The sequence below is a fragment of the Myripristis murdjan genome, chromosome 2 (genome assembly GCF_902150065.1).
Source record: "Myripristis murdjan chromosome 2, fMyrMur1.1, whole genome shotgun sequence".
Classification (NCBI taxonomy): domain Eukaryota; kingdom Metazoa; phylum Chordata; class Actinopteri; order Holocentriformes; family Holocentridae; genus Myripristis; species Myripristis murdjan.
This window is the reverse complement of record NC_043981.1, coordinates 168,466-191,372: the sequence shown is the minus strand read 5'-3', so window position 1 is coordinate 191,372 and position 22,907 is coordinate 168,466. Positions and strand designations below refer to the sequence as shown.

The 22,907-nt window shown below is 44.2% G+C and overlaps 1 protein-coding gene across 2 annotated transcripts; it reads left to right on the top strand.

The window, feature by feature from the left end:
* Positions 1-9,435: 9,435 nt before the first annotated feature.
* On the top strand, positions 9,436-22,623 carry dynlt2b (dynein light chain Tctex-type 2B). 2 transcript variants are annotated; one of them, XR_003929214.1, is made up of 6 exons: positions 9,436-9,617; positions 10,230-10,363; positions 10,570-10,639; positions 22,159-22,222; positions 22,337-22,445; positions 22,513-22,623. XR_003929214.1 is itself a non-coding variant. In XM_030066777.1 (5 exons), the coding sequence occupies exons 1-5, from the start codon at positions 9,571-9,573 to the stop codon at positions 22,382-22,384; spliced, it is 363 nt and encodes a 120-aa protein (XP_029922637.1). In that variant the 5' UTR covers positions 9,436-9,570; the 3' UTR covers positions 22,385-22,623. The 2 variants fall into 2 exon arrangements, 1 of the variants encoding a protein (XP_029922637.1); XM_030066777.1 differs by having other exon boundaries at positions 22,337-22,623.
* The last annotated feature ends 284 nt before the right edge of the window (positions 22,624-22,907 follow it).

Here is a 22,907-nt window from a genome sequence, read left to right as displayed (position 1 = left end):
CTCATCCCTCTCCAGACCTCTCTGGTGTTATTCTGCTGGAGTTTCCACTCCAGCTTCCTCCTGTACTTAGCCTCTCTGATTTTCGCACTTCAGGTATCTCTGGATGTCTCTCACCTCCTCTTTGTTGCCAGCCCTGAATGCCCTCTTCTTGTCGTTCAGGATGGCTTTGATGTCCTTTGTTACCCAGGGCTTATTGTTGGGGTAACAGTTTATCGTCTCTGCTGGAACAATGGAGTCAACACAAAAGTTGATATAGTCCGTGATGCACTCTGTGAGCCCGTCTATGTCCTCTCCGTTTGGCTCACAGAGTGCCTGCCAGTCTGTGACCTCAAAACACCCCTGCAGTGTCTCATAAGCCTCCTCTGACCATCTCCTCACTGTCCTTGTGGTCGCAGGCTGGCTCTTCACCAGAGGCACATAAGAGGGTCTGAGGTGCACTAGATTGTGGTCTGACCTGCCCAGCGGGGGAAGGGGAGAGGAGCTGTATGCATCCTTCACGTTGGCATACAGCAGGTCCAGTGTCTTCTCCTCCCTGGTGTGGCAGTTCACAAACTGTGTGAAGCTGGGTAGTGTTTTGTCCATGGTGACTTGGTTGAAGTCACCCGAGATGGCAATGAATGCACTCGGGTGTTGAGTCTGTAACCGGGCTATGGCGGAGTGGATGACGTCACACGCCGTGGTCGGGTTGGCGGACGGAGGAATGTACACAGTCACCATAACAACATGAGAAAACTCCCGCGGCAGATAATCTGGACGGAGACCAACAGCAAGAAGTTCAATGTCCGGTCTACAAATGCGCTCTTTAATAGTGATGTTTACTAGAACGGCAAGCCCACCTCCTTTCCGCTTACCACTCCCGGTGCAGTCCCTGTCTGCCCGGATAGTCTGGAAGCCACTGATGGAGACGTTGCCATCGGGGATGTCCTGGTGCAGCCATGTCTCCGAAAACACATAAGACTACACTCCCGGTACTCCAACTGACTCTTGGCTAGTGCTGTTAGCTCATCCATCTTGTTAGCCAGCGATCTCACGTTGCCCATGGTGATGGTGGGGAGACTCGGTTTGTACCTCTTATTATCCATAAGTCTCCACTGTCTCCTTCTGGTTTCTCTTCTCCGATGGTTCTTCTTTCCTCTGCAACCCCGGTGTGTTCTCCTCCAGATCTCCTCGGGGATGTCTGCCGATCTGGTCGCTATGCCGGCCGGCTTCATAGCGATCGGCTGTTCTCTAGTGTAAACAAAGCGGCTGTGTGTTTGCTGCGCCCGGCAGAGTGTAAAAAGTATACACACTGCTAGTAAAAAGACTAAAGCTCTCTCCACCAGCATGTTCGGAGAGGGAACGGCTTAGTAGGTAGTAGGAACAAAGTACTCGAGTAAGTAAGTTGAAAAGATAGTTAAAAAATAGGAAAACGTTAGAAAACAAGCAGGAGCGCTTGTACGGTCGCACATGCGCACTAAATCATGCATGTACGGTCGCACATTGGCTTCATCTTATCTGAAAGAGCTCATAGTTGCTTATTACCTGCCAGAGCACTGCACTCCCAAAATGCAGGTTTACTGAAGGCTCCCAAAATTTCTAAGACTAGAATGGGAAGCAGATCTTTCCAACACCAGGCTCCACGTTTGTGGAACAAACTTCCAGTCTCAGTTCTCCTCTCTTGGCTACTCAATGCAATTTCCCAGAGTCCTCTGTCCCTTTCGCTTTTGTTGTGCTTTCTGTGTATGCGTGTTACATATGTGTTCACATTGATAATTAGATTTCTTCTTTGTAATTCTCTACTATTTATGGTTTCATAATTACTGAGTCACTTCAGCTCCCACACCCACCACTACTCTTGCAGTGGTCATCCCTTTATACAAGCATAGTTTGTTAAAGCCAGCTCTCTCTCTCTCTCTCTCTCTCTCTCTCTCTCTCTCTCTCTCTCTCTCTCTCACTCACTCGGTTTTGGTTATTACCACTCTCAGTCAACTTCCATAGTTACCTAATCACGTTACACTCCGACTTCAGTAACTTCTCTTCCTAACCACGGGAAAACAGAAGACGTTATTTGTTTCGGTGCTACAAATATCCCAAAGTGTGTGCAAATAATTGTGAGTGTTCAATTCTCATCATTTGTGCGTAATATGACAGCTGTATGTTGTGTGAAATATGGGATTCGCTGTTATTAGTAAAAAACAGGTTGTTGCTAGCTCTTGATGTTGATTTTTCTCTCCCTCCCTCTCTCTCTCTCTCTCTCTCACACACACACACACACACACACACACACACACACACTGCCCCTGTAACCTGAGAAGTCAGCATGAACTGCCTTTTTTCCTGAATCCAAATAACCAGAAACTTCAGGTACAGGAATATTTTTACCATCCCCTTATTTGTGCTTTTCCAAATAACATATACATAGTCATATACATCCCTATACAGTACATAAGCCACGCAGCAAATATGCACAGACATTGAGGGACTGAGGAAATGGGATTTTCCTGTAGAAGATGTAACTGTTGGAGACTTGCAGAAAATAAACTGAATAGATGATTATGCATGTGTATATGACATACATATTATAAACAACAGCAGCACCACTGAATAGGAATATTATAGGAATACTACTTGTGGCAGTGTTAATACCTTTGCACATGAAGTCTGTATTTTTCTAACGTGTGTTTTTTTTTTTTTTTTTTTTTTTAATCCGTCATCCGTTAAAAATCGTTAGGCACAGAAACTTTGCACACTGAGTCCAATGTGTATTATTATTCATTTCAATATTTGAAATACTTGACAAGAAAAAAAAAACATTGGTACAATCCAATCCTGAGAAGGTGTCAAGAGCAGCGAGGAGCCTTATAGGCGATCCAAATTGTGACAAATGCACACAGGATGATCATCACAGAAACTGAATGGGTTAATTTCAAATCTTTATATGTGTCTTGATGAATGTAAGACAGCTCATATGTTTGTATAACTGTTGTAGTTCATTATGATTGCTATTGCTTGTGGTCTTTGGTTGCCAGAGAGTCAATAATCCAAAAAAATAAATACAAATGAATTGTGGAATTGCATTTAATGTTTTAATCTGATTGGTTTGAGGAAATTCTGAGTTGGATAAAGCACTAATTTGTTATATGTTTTGCTGTATTCAGAGCTGGCAAGGCTAATGTGGTATTTGTTGCTATGCTGTACTGCTGTGGTGGCAAGATACTACCACTGTTATAGACTGTCTACTTTGATACTCATGGCAAGCTTAGCTGACTGACTCATTGAGAAATGTGTGAGTAGAGACAGCTGAAACCATGCACAGGGGATAGCATTATTACCGATCCCATAAACTATAATATCGTATTGATAGTGCTAGCTTTTTTTTTTTTTTTTTTTTTTTTTTTGTTACGAGACATTATGTTTTGTACAATGTTTTTTTTCTATTTGATCAGTGAGGATATGTGTATGTAAGGCTGTTAATAGGAAGTTGAGGTCTGGATTCAGGCTGTCTGGTTATACCCCGTGTGATGGAGTGGACTGAGCTGTGTGAATTTGTTTATCAAACATGCCAGCTCAGGTATCTATCTCTATCCATCTATCTCAGACACCTCTGGTCTGATGTGGACAAACCTGAAATAAACATCTTCAAGCTTTAGTTTAAAAAAATACTCTGATTGGCCTAATGGTAAGGTTATAATAAAAAGTCTGAATTTTTAAGATAACCATCATATTCACACAAGTCACTTCTGACAAACTTGAAGGGAATGATTAGATGCGATGATAGATAGATAGATAGATAAAACTTTATTCATTCCCGAAGGGAAATTCAAATATCCAGTAGCTCATCAAAACATAAAAACAACAACCACACTCAGACAGCAATGCACATTGGTATTGAGATAGACAGGAAAAAATAAGTTAAAATAAGGGCAAAATACAAAATTCACATTAAAATTGCCCACTCTATCATTCAGTCCAGTTGTGGCAGAGATGATATGTGTGAGTGAGTGTGTGACTGAATTCAGGAGTTAAACAGTCTTATTGCTGTGGTGACGAAGGATCTCCTGAATCGTTCAGTTCTGCAGTGCAGTGAGAGGAGCCGACCGCTGCAACTGCTCCTCTGTTGCTCCAGGAGGCTGTGGAGAGGGTGTCTGCTATTGTCCATTATAGCTTTCAGTTTGTTCAGTGTGCCCCTCTCCACCACAGATCTTAGCGGTTCCAGTTTCCTGCCCAGTACTGAGCCCGCTTTTTTGACCAGCTTGTCCAATCGTTTGGTGTTTTTGTCTGTAAGGCTGCCTCCCCAGGACACTGCAGAAAAGAAGAGTGCACTGGCCAGCACCGTGTGATAGAACATGGTGATCATCTCTACACACACATCAAAGGACCTCAGTGCCCGCAGGAAGAACAGACAGCTCTGCTGCTTCCTGTAGAGGGCGCTGGTGTTAGGGGACTAGTCCAGCTTGTCATCCACGAGGACCCCTAGATATTTGTAGGTGTGCACCACCTCAATGTCCTCCCCCACCCCCACCCCCCTTGTATGGAGACTGGTAGATGGGGAGGCCTCTTCCTTCTGAAATCCACCTGATGCATGATGATGCATTTTGTTGTCTGGCATTTAAAATATAACTGGCCCAATGGAGTTGTAATTAAAGGTCAAATTTAAAACTTTTGAAGGCCATATCTACTACACTACCAGTTTGATTTTGACAAAACATAAAGGGATCATACATTCTGGCACTGTGCTCTTAAAAAAATACACAGAGTAGTCAATATCAATAAAAGACTGAAAAGCCTGAACTGCTATGCCATTTATCTGAATTTGATTTGGATAAGGATCCATCCTGTTACTGAGTGAACACAAGGTTTCTTGCATCCTTTGTTGGGGACAGGTTTATGCATTGTTGACAGTCATACAGTACACCATCAATTTTTAAATTTAGAGATATGGGGCCCTATCTTGCGCCAAAGTCCCTAAACCCATTATTTAGGGATTTAGCATTGCGCAAGACGCGTTTCCCCGCAAAAGTTGCTATCTTGCGCACCTCTCGTTATCCGTAAAACACCTGCGCTACCCGCTATATTATGCATAGGCGTGTTTTGGGCTTTACACCAATTACACCAATCAGTGTGCCAGGTGCCATTGCCTTTAAGGGCAGGCTGCGCTATCCTAAATCCTAAACCCGTGATGGAGAGAGGGAGGTAGATTTTCTCAGGGGCTCTACTGAGGCTAAAGCAAGTTGGCTTTATATATATACATATTATATATTATATTAGCCTATAGGCGAGTTAATTCGGGAGGTGGAGCCGCATGTGTCCAAGTGGACGTATCACAAGGTTGTACTGATTGAGTAAAATCCCCGCGTCACACCACAGACACACAAGAGGCAGAGGTGGAACTATGTGTAAACTAATTTATTGACAAGGTAGATTGGGCAAATAAAATATTAAAAATAAAAATATAGCACAGCTGCTGGCTTATGATAAAACAATAAAACGTGCTGGCGTAAGTGTCCAATTAAAACAGTCTTTCCTCTAAACAGTCTATATGAGTAATATACTCAGTCCATTCCAGCGGCGTCCCAGTATCAGTCCGACCATGTGCGTGGCGAGGCTCCATCGGGCCGTGCATTGAAGCCGCCTGGGCGCGCTCTCGTAACAGCCCAAACTTTAGGGAAAGTGGATAGCGGGTAGTCAGGACCATCTGCTATCCGCTTTCCCTAAAGTGTGTGAACAAGATAGCAATTTTAGGGATAGCGCATGAAACACGCCCACAGACACACCTCCAGGCGCAAATAACGGAGTCGGCATAATGGATAGCGGGTAGCGTGGGCGCAAGATACTGCTTAGGGATAGCGGAAGTTCCTAAATCCACAATTTGCGGGTAGCGGGTAGTGGCAGCGGGTAGTGGGTGGCACAAGATAGGGCCCATGATATTAAACTGCCAATGTTGTGAAAAATAGTTCTGAATCTCTTTAACTCTCATACCTGAATACTTCAATCTTTATGTCAGCTGGAGGGATCCTTTAATTAACAAGACTCTTGTTTATGAGTAAACCAAGGGAAACAGAAGTGGCATTTTGTTCAACCATGACAGCTGTGTCATTGTGTGTGACATTGCTGTATAAAGCACTGGCTTTCTAGATAGGTTCAGTCAAGTCAAGGAAGGAATTTGTGTAACTTTGAATAATGTATTTAAGATATCAAAAGGTGATAGCAGTGTAATGCTTTTCATGGAATGTCACATAAGACCTGCTTTGTGTGGCCAATTATGATCTGCAAAATGCAGTAGGATGCAGAAACAGCCACAGAAGTGCAGTTTCTGTTAAGTTACCCTTGCTTCATGCAAAACTCATTGGTGAAAATGAATAGCAGTAAAATGAAACAGAAGCATTGTAAAATGAAAAACAAAAAGGTAGCTTAGTATGGGGTGAAAGTTTAGACAATGTTTATACATGTTCCATCAGTGCCAGACATGGGTAAAAAAAAAAAAATCTGCACACACTATATTAGTCAAAGCCTGTTATTTTGCTCATGAACCCAGAGGTCACCTTGTCCTTCTCTCCCTTCCTCTTCCTGATACTCTGTCCATGCTCCTCCTTACTACTTCCTCTTTCTAGCGTCAGCATCCATACTACATATACATTGGTTGCTGACTGAGTGAATGGATCCTGCCAGTGTGACTTCACCCCATCCACTGAGGACAATGATGGGCCACACTGACCTCTGGAGGTTTGACATCAGAACTAGAGTGCTGTTGTGAAGAGCAGCGTTTCCATGACAACTACTAAGTAAGGCCCTCCCACAAGAAGAGATGCAGGAATCTCCACCCACTTTAAGATCACCTGAGCTGTGAAGCAGGAAGTACACCCTGCAGTAATTCTCTGGAATGTCCTTTGTGTCAGATTACCCTCTACTCTGGACCATCTCAGGCATGCAGATTTTCACTGCACATCATACAATAGAATACTCCTCTTTTTCTATGAATGAAATGCTGGTCATAATCATTTTATTAATCAAGTAAGATTCATTTAAAGGATTTTCTCATTTTGGCATTAATGCAAGGCCATATTTATGTCCAGTATAATGCAATATATCTCATTCTCATCACATGTAACCAGCGATGTAAGCAATAAACCTGAGACATCAAGCCCCACTTTTCTTTGTGGAATGGATAATAATTACACTGCCTTCTTAGTGCAGCCTTTATAGAGAGGATCTTTCCAACACATGAACACACAGGTGTGTGCGCACACACACACACACACACACACACACACACACATACAGTGCAGTTTTTGACAGGAGAAAGGGCCCTATGCTAAGCATGCAGACCTTTATTAATAAAAATGCATTTTGGAGTACAAAGTGTTGTACAAATGCATAGAAAGAGAGAGAAAATCACATTGCAGTAAGCACTGCTTTTATTTATGGTGGTTGTGTCCGCTACAGATCTCACTGAGTGTTGGAAAAATACCAGCAGAGCAAGCATAGCTCCACATTGCCCATGGGATTGGCGATTAAATGATTAGCCAATATTCACTTTCGTTTGCTCTCTTGTCTCTTATCCTGTCTCATGCTCTGACACATAGCTATTATTATTTGAAGAGAAATGTCACATTCTATAAGTTTCTGATGCAAAATCAATGAATAACCGTCATTATACTTCAGTGTGGTATTAAGTAAGTAGAAGTAGAAGTCGTTATCACAGGTCCTATGAGGGACTCAATGTCATAACATAACTAGGACTTCTAAACATTGAATTCCATCTGTCATGTTTGTGGTCAGAAGATGATGTGGTCATCAGCACCTTTTTAATACCACCGTAGAACAGGCTGTCAAGGCTGCTGAGGAACACTAATGCATTGTAAATGTGACCTTCATTCTGACATGGATTGGGGCATTAAGTTCATTTGATGGAGGCTAAGGCAATGCACAATGTTTTTTTTGTTTTTTTGTTTTTTTGTTTTTTTCACTTCAGCAGTAGTAGAGACTATGCAGAGAAGACATAGTGTGTGTCTGCCCCCTACTGGGTGTAGAAATGCAATGTATGCTTGCTGAAAGCCACAACCTAGCCCTGCCCTGTTTACACACACATATGAGTGCACATACACATACATAAATGTATGTATGTACTGTGTGTATGCACATACACAGAGATACAGACACACACACACACACACGCATGTACGCACACACATATATTTACCCAATTTTCCCTCGGGGAACAATAAAATCTTTCTGATTCTGTTTCTGATATTTATATACTTACACACACACACACACACAGAGAGAGAGAGAGAGAGAGAGAGAGAGAGAGAAATATATAGATATATAGGTTATATTTACCCATGGATGAAGTTTTGATTTCAGAGGTGGGGGGGACACCACTGGCTTGAGTACGGGGGTAGGGGCGCGGGGGCTTGAACTGCTTGAGGACCAAAACTGTCGTTTGCAAAAGTGGAGGGGACATGGGACTAAATATGGTATTTTGGAAGGATTTGTAATATAGATATAGATTGATGATAGATGGTTAACACATAGATCAGGGATACTCCTGATGTACAGGCACCTTGCATGGTCATGCAAGGTGCTGTCATCAGTGTGTGAATGAATAAATTTGAGGCAAACATTGCAAAGCACTTTGTCAGTATACTAACCTCTTTGCCTAGATGAGAGGTTATATACGTATGCTGCCTTCTTCCCATTGTTCTTTTTTTTTTTTTTCTTGACCTGGGCCATACACACACAGAAACACCAAGATACATGGGAATGAAAGTTAAAGAAAGGAGAACAACAATAAAACAGCTCTGCATTTTTTTAACCCTGGTTTCCTATCTGTCTATATATATATATGTATATATATATATATATATATGTATATATATATATATATATATATATATGTGTGTGTGTGTGTGTGTGTGTGTGTGTGTGTGTGTGTGTGTGTTAGTCTAAATAAAAGTAATAGTAAAAGTCTTGAAATCAATTTTATAAATATTAGGCCTTGGGAGATGATAATTTGATTAAGAAATTTAACAATTAATGAAATTTAACAATGAATGAATGAAATTTAACTTTGAAACTAATTAATTCATAACATGACAACTTGATTAATGACAATAAATTTTACCTTAGAAAGTTACTGAATTTAGAAAATGGACTGAATGAATGAATGCCGGCGTGACAAATTATGATTAACCGATTAATGACAACATTTATCAATAACACAGATAGAGAACAGGCGAAGGGCAGGTGAAGTAAAGCCCTCTGTAGACCAGACCGTTCCATTTCGTGGTCCGCGAAGGCTAGGTCCTTGAAAGGCTGCCGCCCCTAGCTTGGGCAAAGCCTTCGTCATTTTGGGCCTGTGCATCACGTGATAGACCTGGGACTTGTAATTACACGTTTTGGCCACTGTGCAAATTGGCTGGAAAGCCCGGCGCACTTATGGGGGCTTGCGTTAAGCCTACAGAAGAAAAGGAAGGAGAAGAAGAGGCAGAACATGAAACGTGGAAACGACGTCGCCATGGTAACATACACAACCGTGTAAAGATAACTAGCATAACCGTTTTGGAAACAAAAGATTCGTTTTTGTAAGCTATGGAGGGGTCAGATACATACCTCATACGACCGAATCATCAGCACAGGTGAGATTGTGTAAGTGGTCTAAACTGGCGTTAGGTTTACACAATATGTAAACCTAATGCAGCGACGCTTATGGTTATTTTTAACTCCATCCATGGCTTGTCCACAACACAGCTAACGTTAGCGTTAGCCGTCAGCCAGTGCGGTGCAGACAGTTTACCCAACGACAGTTTGTCTAAGCTTGGCTGTTAGCCTGAATAAATACACACAGACGTTTTTTCCTGCGCCACGTCAGTCTGGTTGTCTTATTCTTTTACAGTTACAGCAATTACAGTTAACATTTGGCAGTCGCTTTTATCCAAAGCGACGTACTAGGTAGACTCCTGGATGTATGTTACTTTTTCACATTAAAGAGGAATGTTTGTGTTGTTTTATGTTTTTAATGTTTTCCACTGGCCTGCTGTGTCTTTTAAATTGAGAAGCCAAAGGCAAATTTCCACTTGATGGAATATTCGTATTCATATAGGTATAACTGTATGGTAAAATGGTGACAGTGGCTGCTAAAAAAGTTGAACCACCCACTGTCACTATTTATATATCCTAAGGTCCAAGAATTTCATTTACATTTCGACTCTATCTGTATTGCTTCTATATATTAATTTAACTTTTCCCAGATTTAAGCCAGCTATTGTGAAGGACTGCATTCATGAAATCCTTCGGGAGCAACTGTCAGGGCAGCACTATGACCCAGCAGATCTACCAGATCTATCCCGCACACTGGCAGACTGCATTAAGGACAAAGTGAAAGGTAAAGTGCTTTACTGTAGCTGACAATCTCTTTCTCTCTCTCTCTCTCTCTCTCTCTCTCTCTCTCTCTCTCTCTCTGTGTGTGTGTGTCTCTTTCCTGCTCTCTGTCTCTCACTTTCTCTGTGTGTTTCTCTCAGTTTCACATCCAACTATCACACAGAAAATCCATTCTACTGACACTGTAAGCTCTCTTCTCTTTATCTACAGATGTGGGGTTTGACAGATATAAGCTTGTGGTGCAAGTTGTCATTGGAGAACAACGTGGAGAAGGAGTCAAGTGAGTGATCATATGGTACAAGGAGACTACAAATAGTTAACAAAACCACTTTTTTGAACAAAAACTTTGATATAGGGTGGGAAGAGCTGGGCAATATGGATAAAATCAAATATCACAATATTTTTGACCAAATACCTCAATACTAATATTGTGTTTGATGACTATTGGTGTTTTCACAAATATTTACACTAAACATTTTTGATAAATATTCATCAGTAATACCAAACGTAATAACTAAGTGCGTAAAGACAAATAATAGGACAGGTAGAACAGTCTTGTTAAGTTCAGAAAATTATACCACATTTTTGAGAAATGGATATGTCATGTCCATTGCTAGTTTGGCAATCTGTTTGCGTGCTGTATCACTCTGTTTATTATTTTCTTTTGGTTTGGTGTTTTAAGGATAGCCCTAAACAAATTGTATGTTATAAACTTATTATACTATGTCATGATTTTTTGAGACAGAATGATTTGATTTAGAGCCTTAAGGGGCTTTCACATATCACACGGTTTGGGCGGCGCTCTACGCTGGGTACGGCGCAGAGTAGGGCACAGAGTAGGCCCACGCATGTGTGTTGTGCACGTATGTGGCGCTGGTTGCTATGCCACCGAAACTGACACTAGGAAGTAGTTTTCCGTTCTGGCACACTTTTTCTCTGGTGGACAATACAGCAGCTTCGGATGCACCATGTACACTACCAGTCAAAAGTTTGGACACACCTTCTTATTTAATGTTTTTTTCTTTATTTTCATGACTATTACATTGTAGATTCTCACTGAAGGCATCAAAACTATGAATGAACACATATGGAATTATGTAGTAAACAAAAAAGTGTGAAATAACTCAAAACATGTTTTATATTTGAGATTCTTTGATTAGTGCTTTGCACACTCTTGGCATTCTCTCGATGAGCTTCATGAGGTAGTCACCTGAAATGGTTTTCCAACAGTCTTGAAGGAGTTCCCAGAGATGCTGACTTTTGACCAGTAGTGTATCTGTCATTAAGTCAAAGGACAGCTCTTGCAGTAGTTCTTCTGACTCCCTTCCTCTCCTTCATATATCTGTCCTTGAGGTTTTCCCACTTTTTCTTCAACTCTTCCACTGTAAATAGGCAGATACATTCTTTAATTTATGAATTAGCTGAACTAATGCTTAATAAATTGTTACATGAATGAAGGCTGTATTTTCTCATTTTATCTGATTTCACCTGTCACCTGTTGTGTGTGTGACTTCACATGGGATTTTATAATAAATGTATGACTATACTGCATTGCCTTTGCAAGAGTAGTGCATATCTGATGATTTCAGTCATCTAGATTTCTAAATACAAACACCTCTTGTCCGTTTAGAAAATCATTTGCTTCAGTTTACAACAGCATTGGTCTTTAATTCCATTGTTAGATTATGGTGATGTACTGTATATGAATGCCTGCTCTACCTCCTTACATATGCTGGATGCCATTTATCATTGTGCTTTAAGATTTATTACTGATTGTAAGCCACGCACCCATCATTGTTCTCTGTATACTAAAGTAGGCTGGCTGTCTCTGTCTGCACGTAGGCTTCTACACTGGTACAACTTCATATATAAAGCAATTATCGGACTACACCCCCCATACCTCTGTACTTATCTTACTCTCACATCAAATTCATCATACAGTTTGCGCTCTCTGGACTTTCTACCCACCTCTGTCCCCAGAACTCATACTGAGTTTGGCAAGAGGGCATCCATGTACTCTGCTCCCTCTGACTGGAACAATTTACAAAAAACTCTAAAACTGCAGGATTTTATATCTGTTGTTGATTTTAAAGCCAGAGTTAATGTCTTTTTAATGGCAAATTATGTAATCTGTAAATGTTCTATTGATAGTATTTTAGCAGAATTGATCAGTGTTCTTTTAGTGCGTAGTGTGGTGGTTGTTTTGTTCTGTTTTGCTTGATTTAACATACTTGTTCTCTCCTCAGGATCCCCTGGTACAGCCTTCTTTTCACACATCCAGCTCTTTCTTCCTCCTTCTGTCCCTCTATCCTCTCTCTTGTCTTTTTTTTTTCTCTTCCTCTCATGTCTCTCCCTCCCATGTCTGTCCCGTCTTTGTGTGTATATGTATCCTGCTTGCTGCCTTCTTGGCCAGGCCTTGCTCGTAAAAGAGATTTTTTATCTTAAGCAATTTTTTTGCCTGGTAAAATAAAGGTTTAAATAAAATTAAAAAAAATAAATAAATAAATAGATAATTGCAGAAAAAAAGAAAAAAAAAATCTCACCTATTGTGGAAAGGAAAAACACCATATATCTGCCAATTTTAAACACACCTGGTATTCCCAAATTGTGGGATATCTCTCTCCATGATTGGGCTTTTTAATGAGATGACGGTACGACTGTAGTCTGGTGTCCCACAGCTCTGCACACAGAGAGACAGCCACAATGATGCTTTCCTCCACTGTTGTTTTGCCGTTCTGCCAAAATCCGCCAATTTTTTTCAGATTCCACTATTATCTCCTATTGATAGTTTTCATGTGATGTCACGGTCCATATGGAACGCCCCCTTGGAGGGCAAAACAGTACACCTGCCTGCCACCAGCAGGCTTACAACAAGGCAGAAAACACACACTCCTTGAAAATGCTGGACAGTTGTTGTCGGTTGCACAAACCGCCGCGGAGAAAAGCCGGGGTTGTGTTTTTACTGTATTCCGTCCTTTAAAGACTACCCCGAGAGGAGAAATCTGTGGATCAGCGCTATCAAACGCAAGTCGGCCCCCGGGGAGAGCAAACCATGGCAGCCCTCCAAATACACACGTAATGCTACACACTGATGACAACGTCCCTGAAACTGATTCATGAATTAACGTAAATTAAGATTAATTTGATAGATAGTGTTAGCTAAATTAGAGTTTACATGTTCTCCCCGTGTCTGCGTGGGTTTCCTCCGGGCACTCCGGTTTCCTCCCACCGTCCAAAGACATGCAGGTTAGGTGAATTGGAGAAGCTAAATTTTCAACTTGGGCACAGTGCCTTGTGCAGCGGCGGCGCCAGCCTTGCGCTGCGCCCTTCTCAGCGCAGACCGGTGCGCCCTCACGCCCCGTGATCACATACACAATGAATGGCTGCGGCAGCCAAGGTCTGCGCCATGCGCATGCTGTTTGAAAGCCCCTTTAGAGACAGTGGAGTGACATGAAACACATCTGTCATTCTTTCCTCTGTGCAACTTTGTAAGTGATGGCCGTTTGACTCCTCAAATACACTATATTACCAAAAGTATTCGCTCACCTGCCTTTACTCATACTATGAACTGAAGTGCCATCCCATTCCTAACCCATAGAGTTCAATATGATGTCGGTCCACCTTTTGCAGCTATTACAGCTTCAACTCTTCTGGGAAGACTGTCCACAAGGTTGAGGAGAGTGTTTATAGGAATTTTTGACCATTCTTCCAAAAGCGCATTGGTGAGGTCACACACTGATGTTGGTCGAGAAGGCCTGGCTCTCAGTCTCCGCTCTAATTCATCCCAAAGGTGTTCTATCGGGTTCAGGTCAGGACTCTGTGCAGGCCAGTCAAGTTCATCCACACCAGACTCTGTCATCCATGTCTTTATGGACCTTGCTTTGTGCACTGGTGCACAGTCATGTTGGAAGAGGAAGGGGCCCGCTCCAAACTGTTCCCACAAGGTTGGGAGCATGGAATTATCCAAAATATTTTGGTGTCCTGAAGCATTCAAAGTTCCTTTCACTGGAACTAAGGGGCCAAGCCCAGCTCCTGAAAAACAACCCCACACCATAATTCCTCCTCCACCAAATTTCACAGTCGGCACAATGCAGTCTGAAATGTACCGTTCTCTGGCAACCTCCAAACCCAGACTCGTCCATCAGATTGCCAGATGGAAAAGCGTGATTCATCACTCCAGAGAACGCGTCTCCACTGCTCTAGAGGCCAGTGGCGGCGTGCTTTACACCATTGCATCCGACGCTTTGCATTGCACTTGGTGATGTGTGGCTTGGCTGCAGCTGCTCGGCCATGGAAACCCATTCCATGAAGCTCTCTGCGTACTGTACTTGGGCTAATCTGAAGGTCGCATGAAGTTTGTAGCTCTGTAGCAATTGACTGTGCAGAAAGTTGGCGACCTCTTTGCACTATGCGCTTCAGCATCCGCTGACCCCTCTCCGTCACTTTACGTGGCCTACCACTTCGTGGCTGAGTTGCTGTTGTTCCCAAACGCTTCCATTTTGTTATAATAGAGCTGACAGTTGACTGTGGAATATTTAGGAGCGAGGAAATTTCACGACTGGATTTGTTGCACAGGTGGCATCCTATGACAGTTCCACGCTGGAATTCACTGAGCTCCTGAGAGCGGCCCATTCTTTCACAAATGTCTTGTTTCACAGTCTGCATGCCTGAGTGCTTGATTTTATACACCTGTGGCCAGGCCAAGTGATTAGGACACCTGATTCTGATCATTTGAATGGGTGAGCGAATACTTTTGGTAATATAGTGTAGATGTTTCTGTGGAACCGTGTCTTAAAACTGCTATTAGCTTAGTTAGGTTTGCTTAGCCAAGTGGCTAGGCTAGACAACTGCCTCACCAGTGACTTTCAATTTCAATATGAATTGTTATTCAAATGGCAATAGCCATGAAGATATCATGATAACCTGAAAGCACTCCTCAACAAGAAGAAGAGGGCTTTCAGGTCTGGAGACAGAGAGGAACTGAGGAGAGTGCAGCACGAACTCAGGGAGAAATTGAGGGGGTGCAAAGACAGCTATAGGAGGAAGCTGGAGGCCAAACTCCAGCAGAACAATGTGAGGGATGTGTGGACTGGGATGAAACAGATCACCGGATGTAAAGGGAGACAGAGGCTACCATCAGGCAGCCTGGAGAGAGCCAACGAGCTGAACATCTTCTTCAACAGGTTCAGCTCACAGCCGTCTGTCTCCCTCACACATTCAGACCCCCACACGTCCCCACTGCATCCACCCCTCCCCCCTCTCCCCCCTGCGGTGTGCACTCCTGTGCAGCACCTCTCCTCCCCCTCCCCCTCTACCTCCTCCTTCACTGAAGACACCAGCACCCTCCCCGCATGACTGTGACTACGGGCCAGGTTAGGAGACAGCTGGAGAGACTCCACCAGAGGAAGGCTGCAGGACCTGATGGTATCAGCCCCAGGATCCTGAGGACCTGTGCCAGCCAGCTGTCTTCTGTCATCCAACACCTCTACAACCTGAGCCTGAGTCAGGAGAGAGTCCCAGTGCTGTGGAAGGCGTCCTGCCTGGTTCCTGTCCCGAAAAAGTCGACTCCATCGGACCTCAATGACTACCGACCAGTTGCCCTCACATCTCATCTGATGAAGATGCTGGAGAGGCTGGTCTTGGCCCACCTGAGGCCACAGGTGAAGGAGTTGCTAGACCCTCTACAGTTTGCTTACCAGCCCCATTTGGGAGTTGATGACGCCGTCATCGACCTGCTGCAACGAGCTCATATGCATCTGGATGGTGGTGGCAGCACTGTGAGAATCACATTCTTTGATTTCTCCAGTGCTTTTAACACCATCTAGCCACTGCTGCTGGGTGAGAAGCTGCGGGTGATGGGTGTCGACACCTCCATTGTCTCCTGGATTACTGACTACCTGACAGGCAGGCCACAGTTTGTCCGTCTGGGCAATGTTCTGTCTGATGCGGTGGTCAGTGATACAGGAGCTCCACAGGGGACTGTGCTGTCCCCTTTCCTTTTCACCTTATACACCACAGACTTTCAGTACAACTCCGAGTCATGCCATCTGCAGAAATTTTCTGATGACTCGGCTGTTGTTGGGTGTATAAGTGAGGGAAGGGAAGGGGAGTACAGAGCAGTGGTGGACAACTTTGTGGAGTGGGCTGGACGCAATCACCTGAGGCTGAATGTCAGCAAGACCAGAGAGATGGTGATTGACTTCAGGAAGAAGAGGACGGCTTCACAGCCACTGTGTATTCTGGGAGAGGATGTGGAGGAGGTGGAGGACTACAAGTACCTGGGCATCAACATCAACAACAGACTGGACTGGAAATCCAACACCGAAGCTGTGTACAAGAAGGGGATGAGCAGACTCTACTTCCTGAGGAAGCTGAGATCCTTCAACGTGTGCAGCAAGATGTTGGAGATCTTCTATCAGTCTGTTGTGGCCAGCGTACTTTTTCGCCGTGGTTTGTTGGGGGAGCAGCATCGGAGCCAGTGACACCAACAGACTCAACAAACTGATCAGGAGGGCTGGCTCCGTGATCGGCTGCAAACTGGACACTGTGGAGGCTGTGGTGGAGAGGAGGACACTGAACAAACTGTTATCCATCATAGATAACCCTGATCACCCTCTCCACCACACACTGGACAGACAGCAGAGCTCCTTCTCCAACAGACTGTTACAGCTCCGCTGTCGAAGGGACAGATACAGGAAATCATTCCTGCCACAAGCCATCACACTGTACAATAACTCACACCGTCTGACAGAGACTCACAACTCTCTGCAGTATAGCTCTGTTTTCTAACACTACACTACCCAGCACCTTAAATTGTTTGCTTATCTATTATCCACTACTCAGCACCTTACTTACTTGTTTAGATTATTTTATTTCATTATCCATCACTCAGCACCTTAACTGTTATTTATTAGAAGTGGTGATTCCATGGGACCAAATTAAGTCGGACAGTTGCCGAATCCCATTACCGGGCGTCGGGTTCTGCCACTTGGTTTTCCTGGTTCCATGGTTTCAAGCTTACCCTGTGCCATACCATCTACTATCTGTATTTTTCATTTTTCATATTTATTATTTTCATCAGTATGTCTTACATTTATTACATTTTAATGTTTTCCAAGATGGCGTCTGCGTGAGTTTGCTCGTGCACCGACTTTTTAACTCGTTGTAAACGGCTTTTTAATCAAATTTCTATGTTTTTTTTTTTTTAATGCCCTTTTGCATAAATCCGGTCTTTTAAGTGTTGCCTAAATTCCTGGTTGCCTATTTCAACAATCAGACAGACCGATCAGCTGTTATTTAGTTATTTTAGCAGCCAACGCCACTGTTCCAAGCCGCCATTGTCCTATCGCCGGTTTTAGCGCTTTTACTCCCCTTTTTCTTGCTTTCTCCATGCCAAACGGGCTGAGCTGCCCTCATCTACTTGGAGGAGCCCCCCGTAGCTATTGTAGCTATTTCGGCTCTCATTTGAACTCCTTCAATCTTCTTTCCTGCCCTGACTGTTCCTGACCTGAGTTTTGACAGCGTGGGAAAATCCCTGAGAGCTGTCAACCAGCTAGCTTACCGGACACCAAGCCACCTCACCGGGCCCAGTATTTGGGCCCGTGCCAGTAAGACTCACCTCCTTGTACTGCCCAAACCGTTCTCTTATTTGTGCCATTTCAACGCCGTGGACTCCTTTCGGAGTCCTCGTGTGTAAGTCTCCATTGCCTCATACGCAGAAACTACACTAGTGATCCAGCTAGCAGCTAGCCAACAATCATACAAACACTCTTGCTGCCGGAGCTGTTTTTCTCTGTGTTCTCAGGCCACCATCTATTCCAACTATGGCTCCACGTACCCCGCCATCCTCCATCACCCCCTGTGAGAATTGCCAGAAAGCTGAAAGAAGCATCACTCACCTCAAGGAAGACATCCGACGGCTCTCAGACGAACTCCGGGAAAAAGACTCGCTCCTCTCCGACTGCATTGACACCGCAGCCACACAGTCTAAAATCATCTCCACCATGAACTCAGCCCTCGCCGACACCATCCACTGGGACCCTCCATCATCACCCTGTCACCGGTCCTCCTCCTGCTCAACACCCAGCTCAAAGACTCCCTGGTCAGTGGTAGTGGGCAAAGGTTTGGGTGGGCGCCTCCGCACTGCCTCGCCCTCGTTTCTTAACCTCTCAAACCGCTTTGCCACACTACCACACGATGTCCTCACCCTGGTGATGCCTCCACGGCCGATGCTGTTCCAGTGGCTGGCTCTCCTTTTCATCCAGCAGAACCAGACTCCATCCCAGCTGTGACAGCAATAACAGCGGCGGCAGCGGTGGAGGTTTCTCCACCTGCTGACCCGTCGCCCCCCCCCCCCGGCGGCGGTTGCGGCAACCGTGCTTCCATCTCCGGTCGCTTCGTGGTCCAGCACCGGAGCCAGACCAAAGGACTCAGCCACTTCTATACCAAATCGATCCACACAACAGCCGCTCTGGACGGATGCGGTTTGTGACGACCACCTGGCCGCCTCTCAGCATAATAGACAGCGGGGTAAGTCCTCCTCCTCCCGCTGCAGGTTGCTGAGGGATGCTGTAAGCAGACGCTCTGGTGGTCTTCCTCGCCCCCAGCCACCGGAGGAGCTGTCCCCTAAGTTGGACCACACCCCCACGTCTGGAACCGTGGCAGCCGCAGCGGATGTCCCAGCCCCCCACAGTTAAAATAAAACCCTGGAAAAGTGTACAGCATGGGGCCTTTAAAAACTGAGCTCTTCTACATTGAGTCAAGGATAATGATCTCCAGCAGCAACAGACTGAATTAAGCAACTGTGTGGCCTGCCTAGACCCTGTAGATCACTGGTATGTTTGTCCAAATATGCTCGCAAAGCAGCTGCAGGATGTTAGCCCTGCTCCAGTGTGTTCATCCTCAGCATTGGTTGTAAAGGACAGGAGAAGAATCTCTCTCGGCCTTGTTGACCCAGAAGATAGGGCATACTGCCATTATCCAACTGCTATATACCCCTTGTTGTATGCACTTCTGACATGGCTCCATCACCTCCAACATCACATGGACCCATCAAATTCACTGCATCTCTTAGGAAGTGCACTTTTCCTTCTTGCCCCTCCTGCTTCTGGTCCAGCTTCCCTACGAGCCCAAGGGTCTCATCTCCATTCTCGGAATCCAGAATCAATCATGGAGCTATCCCTGCCACAGATCCCAACGTCCCACAGCTCTCAGGTGGCATCCTCTCGCCACTCCACTGATAGCTACCTAATGGCGTGTTCAGACCAAACGCAAAGCATGTTGTAGACTTGTGCGAACACGACCACAAATTTTTTGCTAAATTTTAACATTTTCAATTCATGTGACCTCACATGCACTTTGCATGTAATCACGTCACGTTAAAAACTGGCTTTACATTTGATCTGACACCCCACACCATACGTAGCTTCTCTGACTGATGATGTGCCTGCTACCATGGTGGCTGGTTGCCCCGCCCCCCAAGCCTTCTGTCCAATTCAATCCCATCATTGCCAAAAGGCTCTGAACCATTTAATCACCTTTTCAGAGTTTGACTCCTTCTGGACCAGAAATGACGTTTTTAAATCAGATGGCCTGCATCCTAATGGCACAAGGACTAAATTACTAGTGTCAAATTTTATTGCTTTTAACTTATCCTGATATACATTTCAGCATTCAGACTTTATCCCTTGGCCAAAAAATCTCCCTGTCAATGTGAGTCCTGCTGACCTAACTCACCTCCCTATTTCCACAGAAATTTTACAATCAATGTGTTTTTAAAAATAAAGAGGGACTAGGTTTCTTACAACCGAATGTCAGAAGTCAGTTTACTGTAGTTCCTACAAACTATTAATGGTTTTAGTATTTTTTAGGATTGACAGAATTGGTAATGGAGAGTGTGTAGCCATTTATTAAATCTAAATTCTCAGGTGCAGCTTTAAAGACTATTTCACTCCCTAAATACTTTTATTTTCTTGCAGTGAAACTGGATCTCGGTCACAATCATTCTGTCATTGTCAAAGGTTTCTACAAACCACCATCCACCCCAGTTGATGCCTTGGATAAGTTAGAAATGTCAGCTAGTAGTGAAATGCACAGTAAATAGATGGAACTCCATAGACCTTAATCAAAGTGCATTTTCAACGAACTTCTGTAATATTACTTTTAGCTTTGCAAATGTTTCTCAGTGACACTTACACTGAAATGTAATAACACCTCAAATTTCCTGTACTTTTTTTCTACCACTGCATTTTATGTCGGGGCGCACCGGTGGCTCACCAGTAAAGAGCGCGTCCAAGCCCGACTGGGCTGGGGGCCAGGGGGCTTGGAACGCGCAGGCCAGGGTGTCCAACTTGCATGGGCTCTGCAGGACGCCGGGTCCAACTTGCACGGGGGGCTTTGGCCCGCTCATACCTGCCGACTGTGATCGGGGCCACACTTTGCAAGCGCAGCGTGGCTCCCAGTACCAGTGGTGCTGGGAACCCTATTAGTTTTTGTCGGATTATTTCATTTTTTTTTTTTTTCAGGGGTCCAAGCCCGACTGGGCTGGGGGCCACACTTTGCAAGCACAGCGTGGCGGCCAGTGCCAGTGGTGCTGGGAGCCCTATTGTTTTTGCCAGGATTTTTATTATTAGGGGTCCAAGAACGACTGGGCTGGGACTGGGAGCAACGCTTTCCAAGCGCAGCGTGGCTCCCAGTACCAGTGGTGCTGGGAACCCTATTAGTTTTTGTCGGATTATTTCATTTTTTTTTTTTTCAGGGGTCCAAGCCCGACTGGGCTGGGGGCCACACTTTGCAAGCACAGCGTGGCGGCCAGTGCCAGTGGTGCTGGGAGCCCTATTGTTTTTGCCAGGATTTTTATTATTAGGGGTCCAAGAACGACTGGGCTGGGACTGGGAGCAACGCTTTCCAAGTGCAGCGTGGCTCCCAGTACCATTTGTCTCGGAAACCTTGCACTATCTGCCTGAACTTCAGAGGGATGCCTGATGTCCTTAGGCTTCATAACAACATTGACAGCAGTCACAGCCTCTTGAGTGATCATGCAACATGTCGATAACCCAGCACCACACAGCTGTGCAATAGATCTGTACTGTAGGTTTGTAGCTAACCTCCAACACCTAACAAATTACCACACAAGCCTCAACAGGCACTGCCTGTCTGTACATTGTGTTCTGCCATGTCAGGCAGGGCTGAAGAGTGTCACACAGCAGACTGAAGGTGTCTCTTTGCATTGTGCCATTTTTGGTCCGTCCAGGTGGTGCTGTTGATGATCATTTATGAGTTGCTATACTTTGTTGAAAGCTGGAGATGCTTATTTCAGCCTTTAGCATGCACACTTGAATTATATTAATACAGGCCTGCAGATTATTTGACCTAGAAGTTGGGGCAGCAGGGTACAAAGGTGCAGTCAAAAAACCTACTCAAACCAGGATGACTATCTGATCCCTCCTCTTTAGTTTCTAAGCTCTCTAGGATATAGAACTGTCTCTCTTGTTGTTCTCTTGGGAAATGGGAGATGGCCCCACCTTGCCCTGTCCCACACTGATCCTGAAATGTCACCCAAGGGCCAGGCGGGTGGTTGTTTTAATCAGTGTTATGCTGCAAGATGTTTCTTCAACTAAATTTAAGTTCCCTGTTCCTTGTTATAGGCTAACCTCCAGTTTTGCAAATTTCTAGTTTATTCTCATTAATTCACATATATTTCCATTACTTCCCATGAAATGCTTCCAACTTGAAAACTTGAAAACTTGCAACCCTAATTGTCTGTGACTTTCTCTGACCTTCACAACTCTGTTTCTCCAGGATGTGTTCCAGGTGTTTCTGGGATGCAGACACAGACAGCTATGCTGGGGATGTTTTCGTGAATGTAAGTGTCTTTGGCCCAGATTTCTTCAATCTGTTGTGAAAGAAATTAGTCTCCTGATAACTCCGTCTCAGATGTTGACAGTTTATTACAAGAACTCTGTTCTGCCTTCATTAGGACAGTTTGTTCTGTGTGGCCGCTGTTTTTGGATGCTACTACTACTGAGGACTGTCAGTGTTGTCCAACATCCACAGTCTTCCACAGTGACCAGCCAGAGCTCCAGTGCTCATCCACAGTGCACTGTTCCAAAGTTGACTGTATGTTAATTTGAAATGCATGATAAGACTGCATCATGTAAATTCTTACTATAACAGTATGTACGTTGCTACGGCACATACTTATTGTACATAAAATTGTTGGAATAAGCTTTGTTATGATTGGAGAGTATGTTTGAAATATGTTTGACTTAGGGACACACATCACTCACAAATATTTGATTTTTCTGATTTTTTAATCCTGTTTTCCCCCCTATACCTTTTGTTAATGGAGAGCAAACAACAGATTAAACATATGTTTTTGAGGGAGAGAAAGAGAAGGCTTTGCACACACACACATTATACATTTATATATGTGTGTGTGTGTGTGTGTGTGTGTGTGTGTGTGTGTGTGTGTGTGTGTGTGTGTGTATGTACATATATATACACTACTCACAAAAAGTTAGGGATATTTGGCTTTCGGGTGAAATTTA

Coding starts and splice junctions, on each gene's coding strand:
- dynlt2b (XM_030066777.1), top strand. CDS start 9,571: ATGGAGGGGTCAGATACATACCTCATACGACCGAATCATCAGCACAG. Junction 9,618..10,229: donor CGACCGAATCATCAGCACAG/GTGAGATTGTGT, acceptor AACTTTTCCCAG/ATTTAAGCCAGCTATTGTGA. Junction 22,223..22,336: donor CTGGGGATGTTTTCGTGAAT/GTAAGTGTCTTT, acceptor TGCCTTCATTAG/GACAGTTTGTTCTGTGTGGC.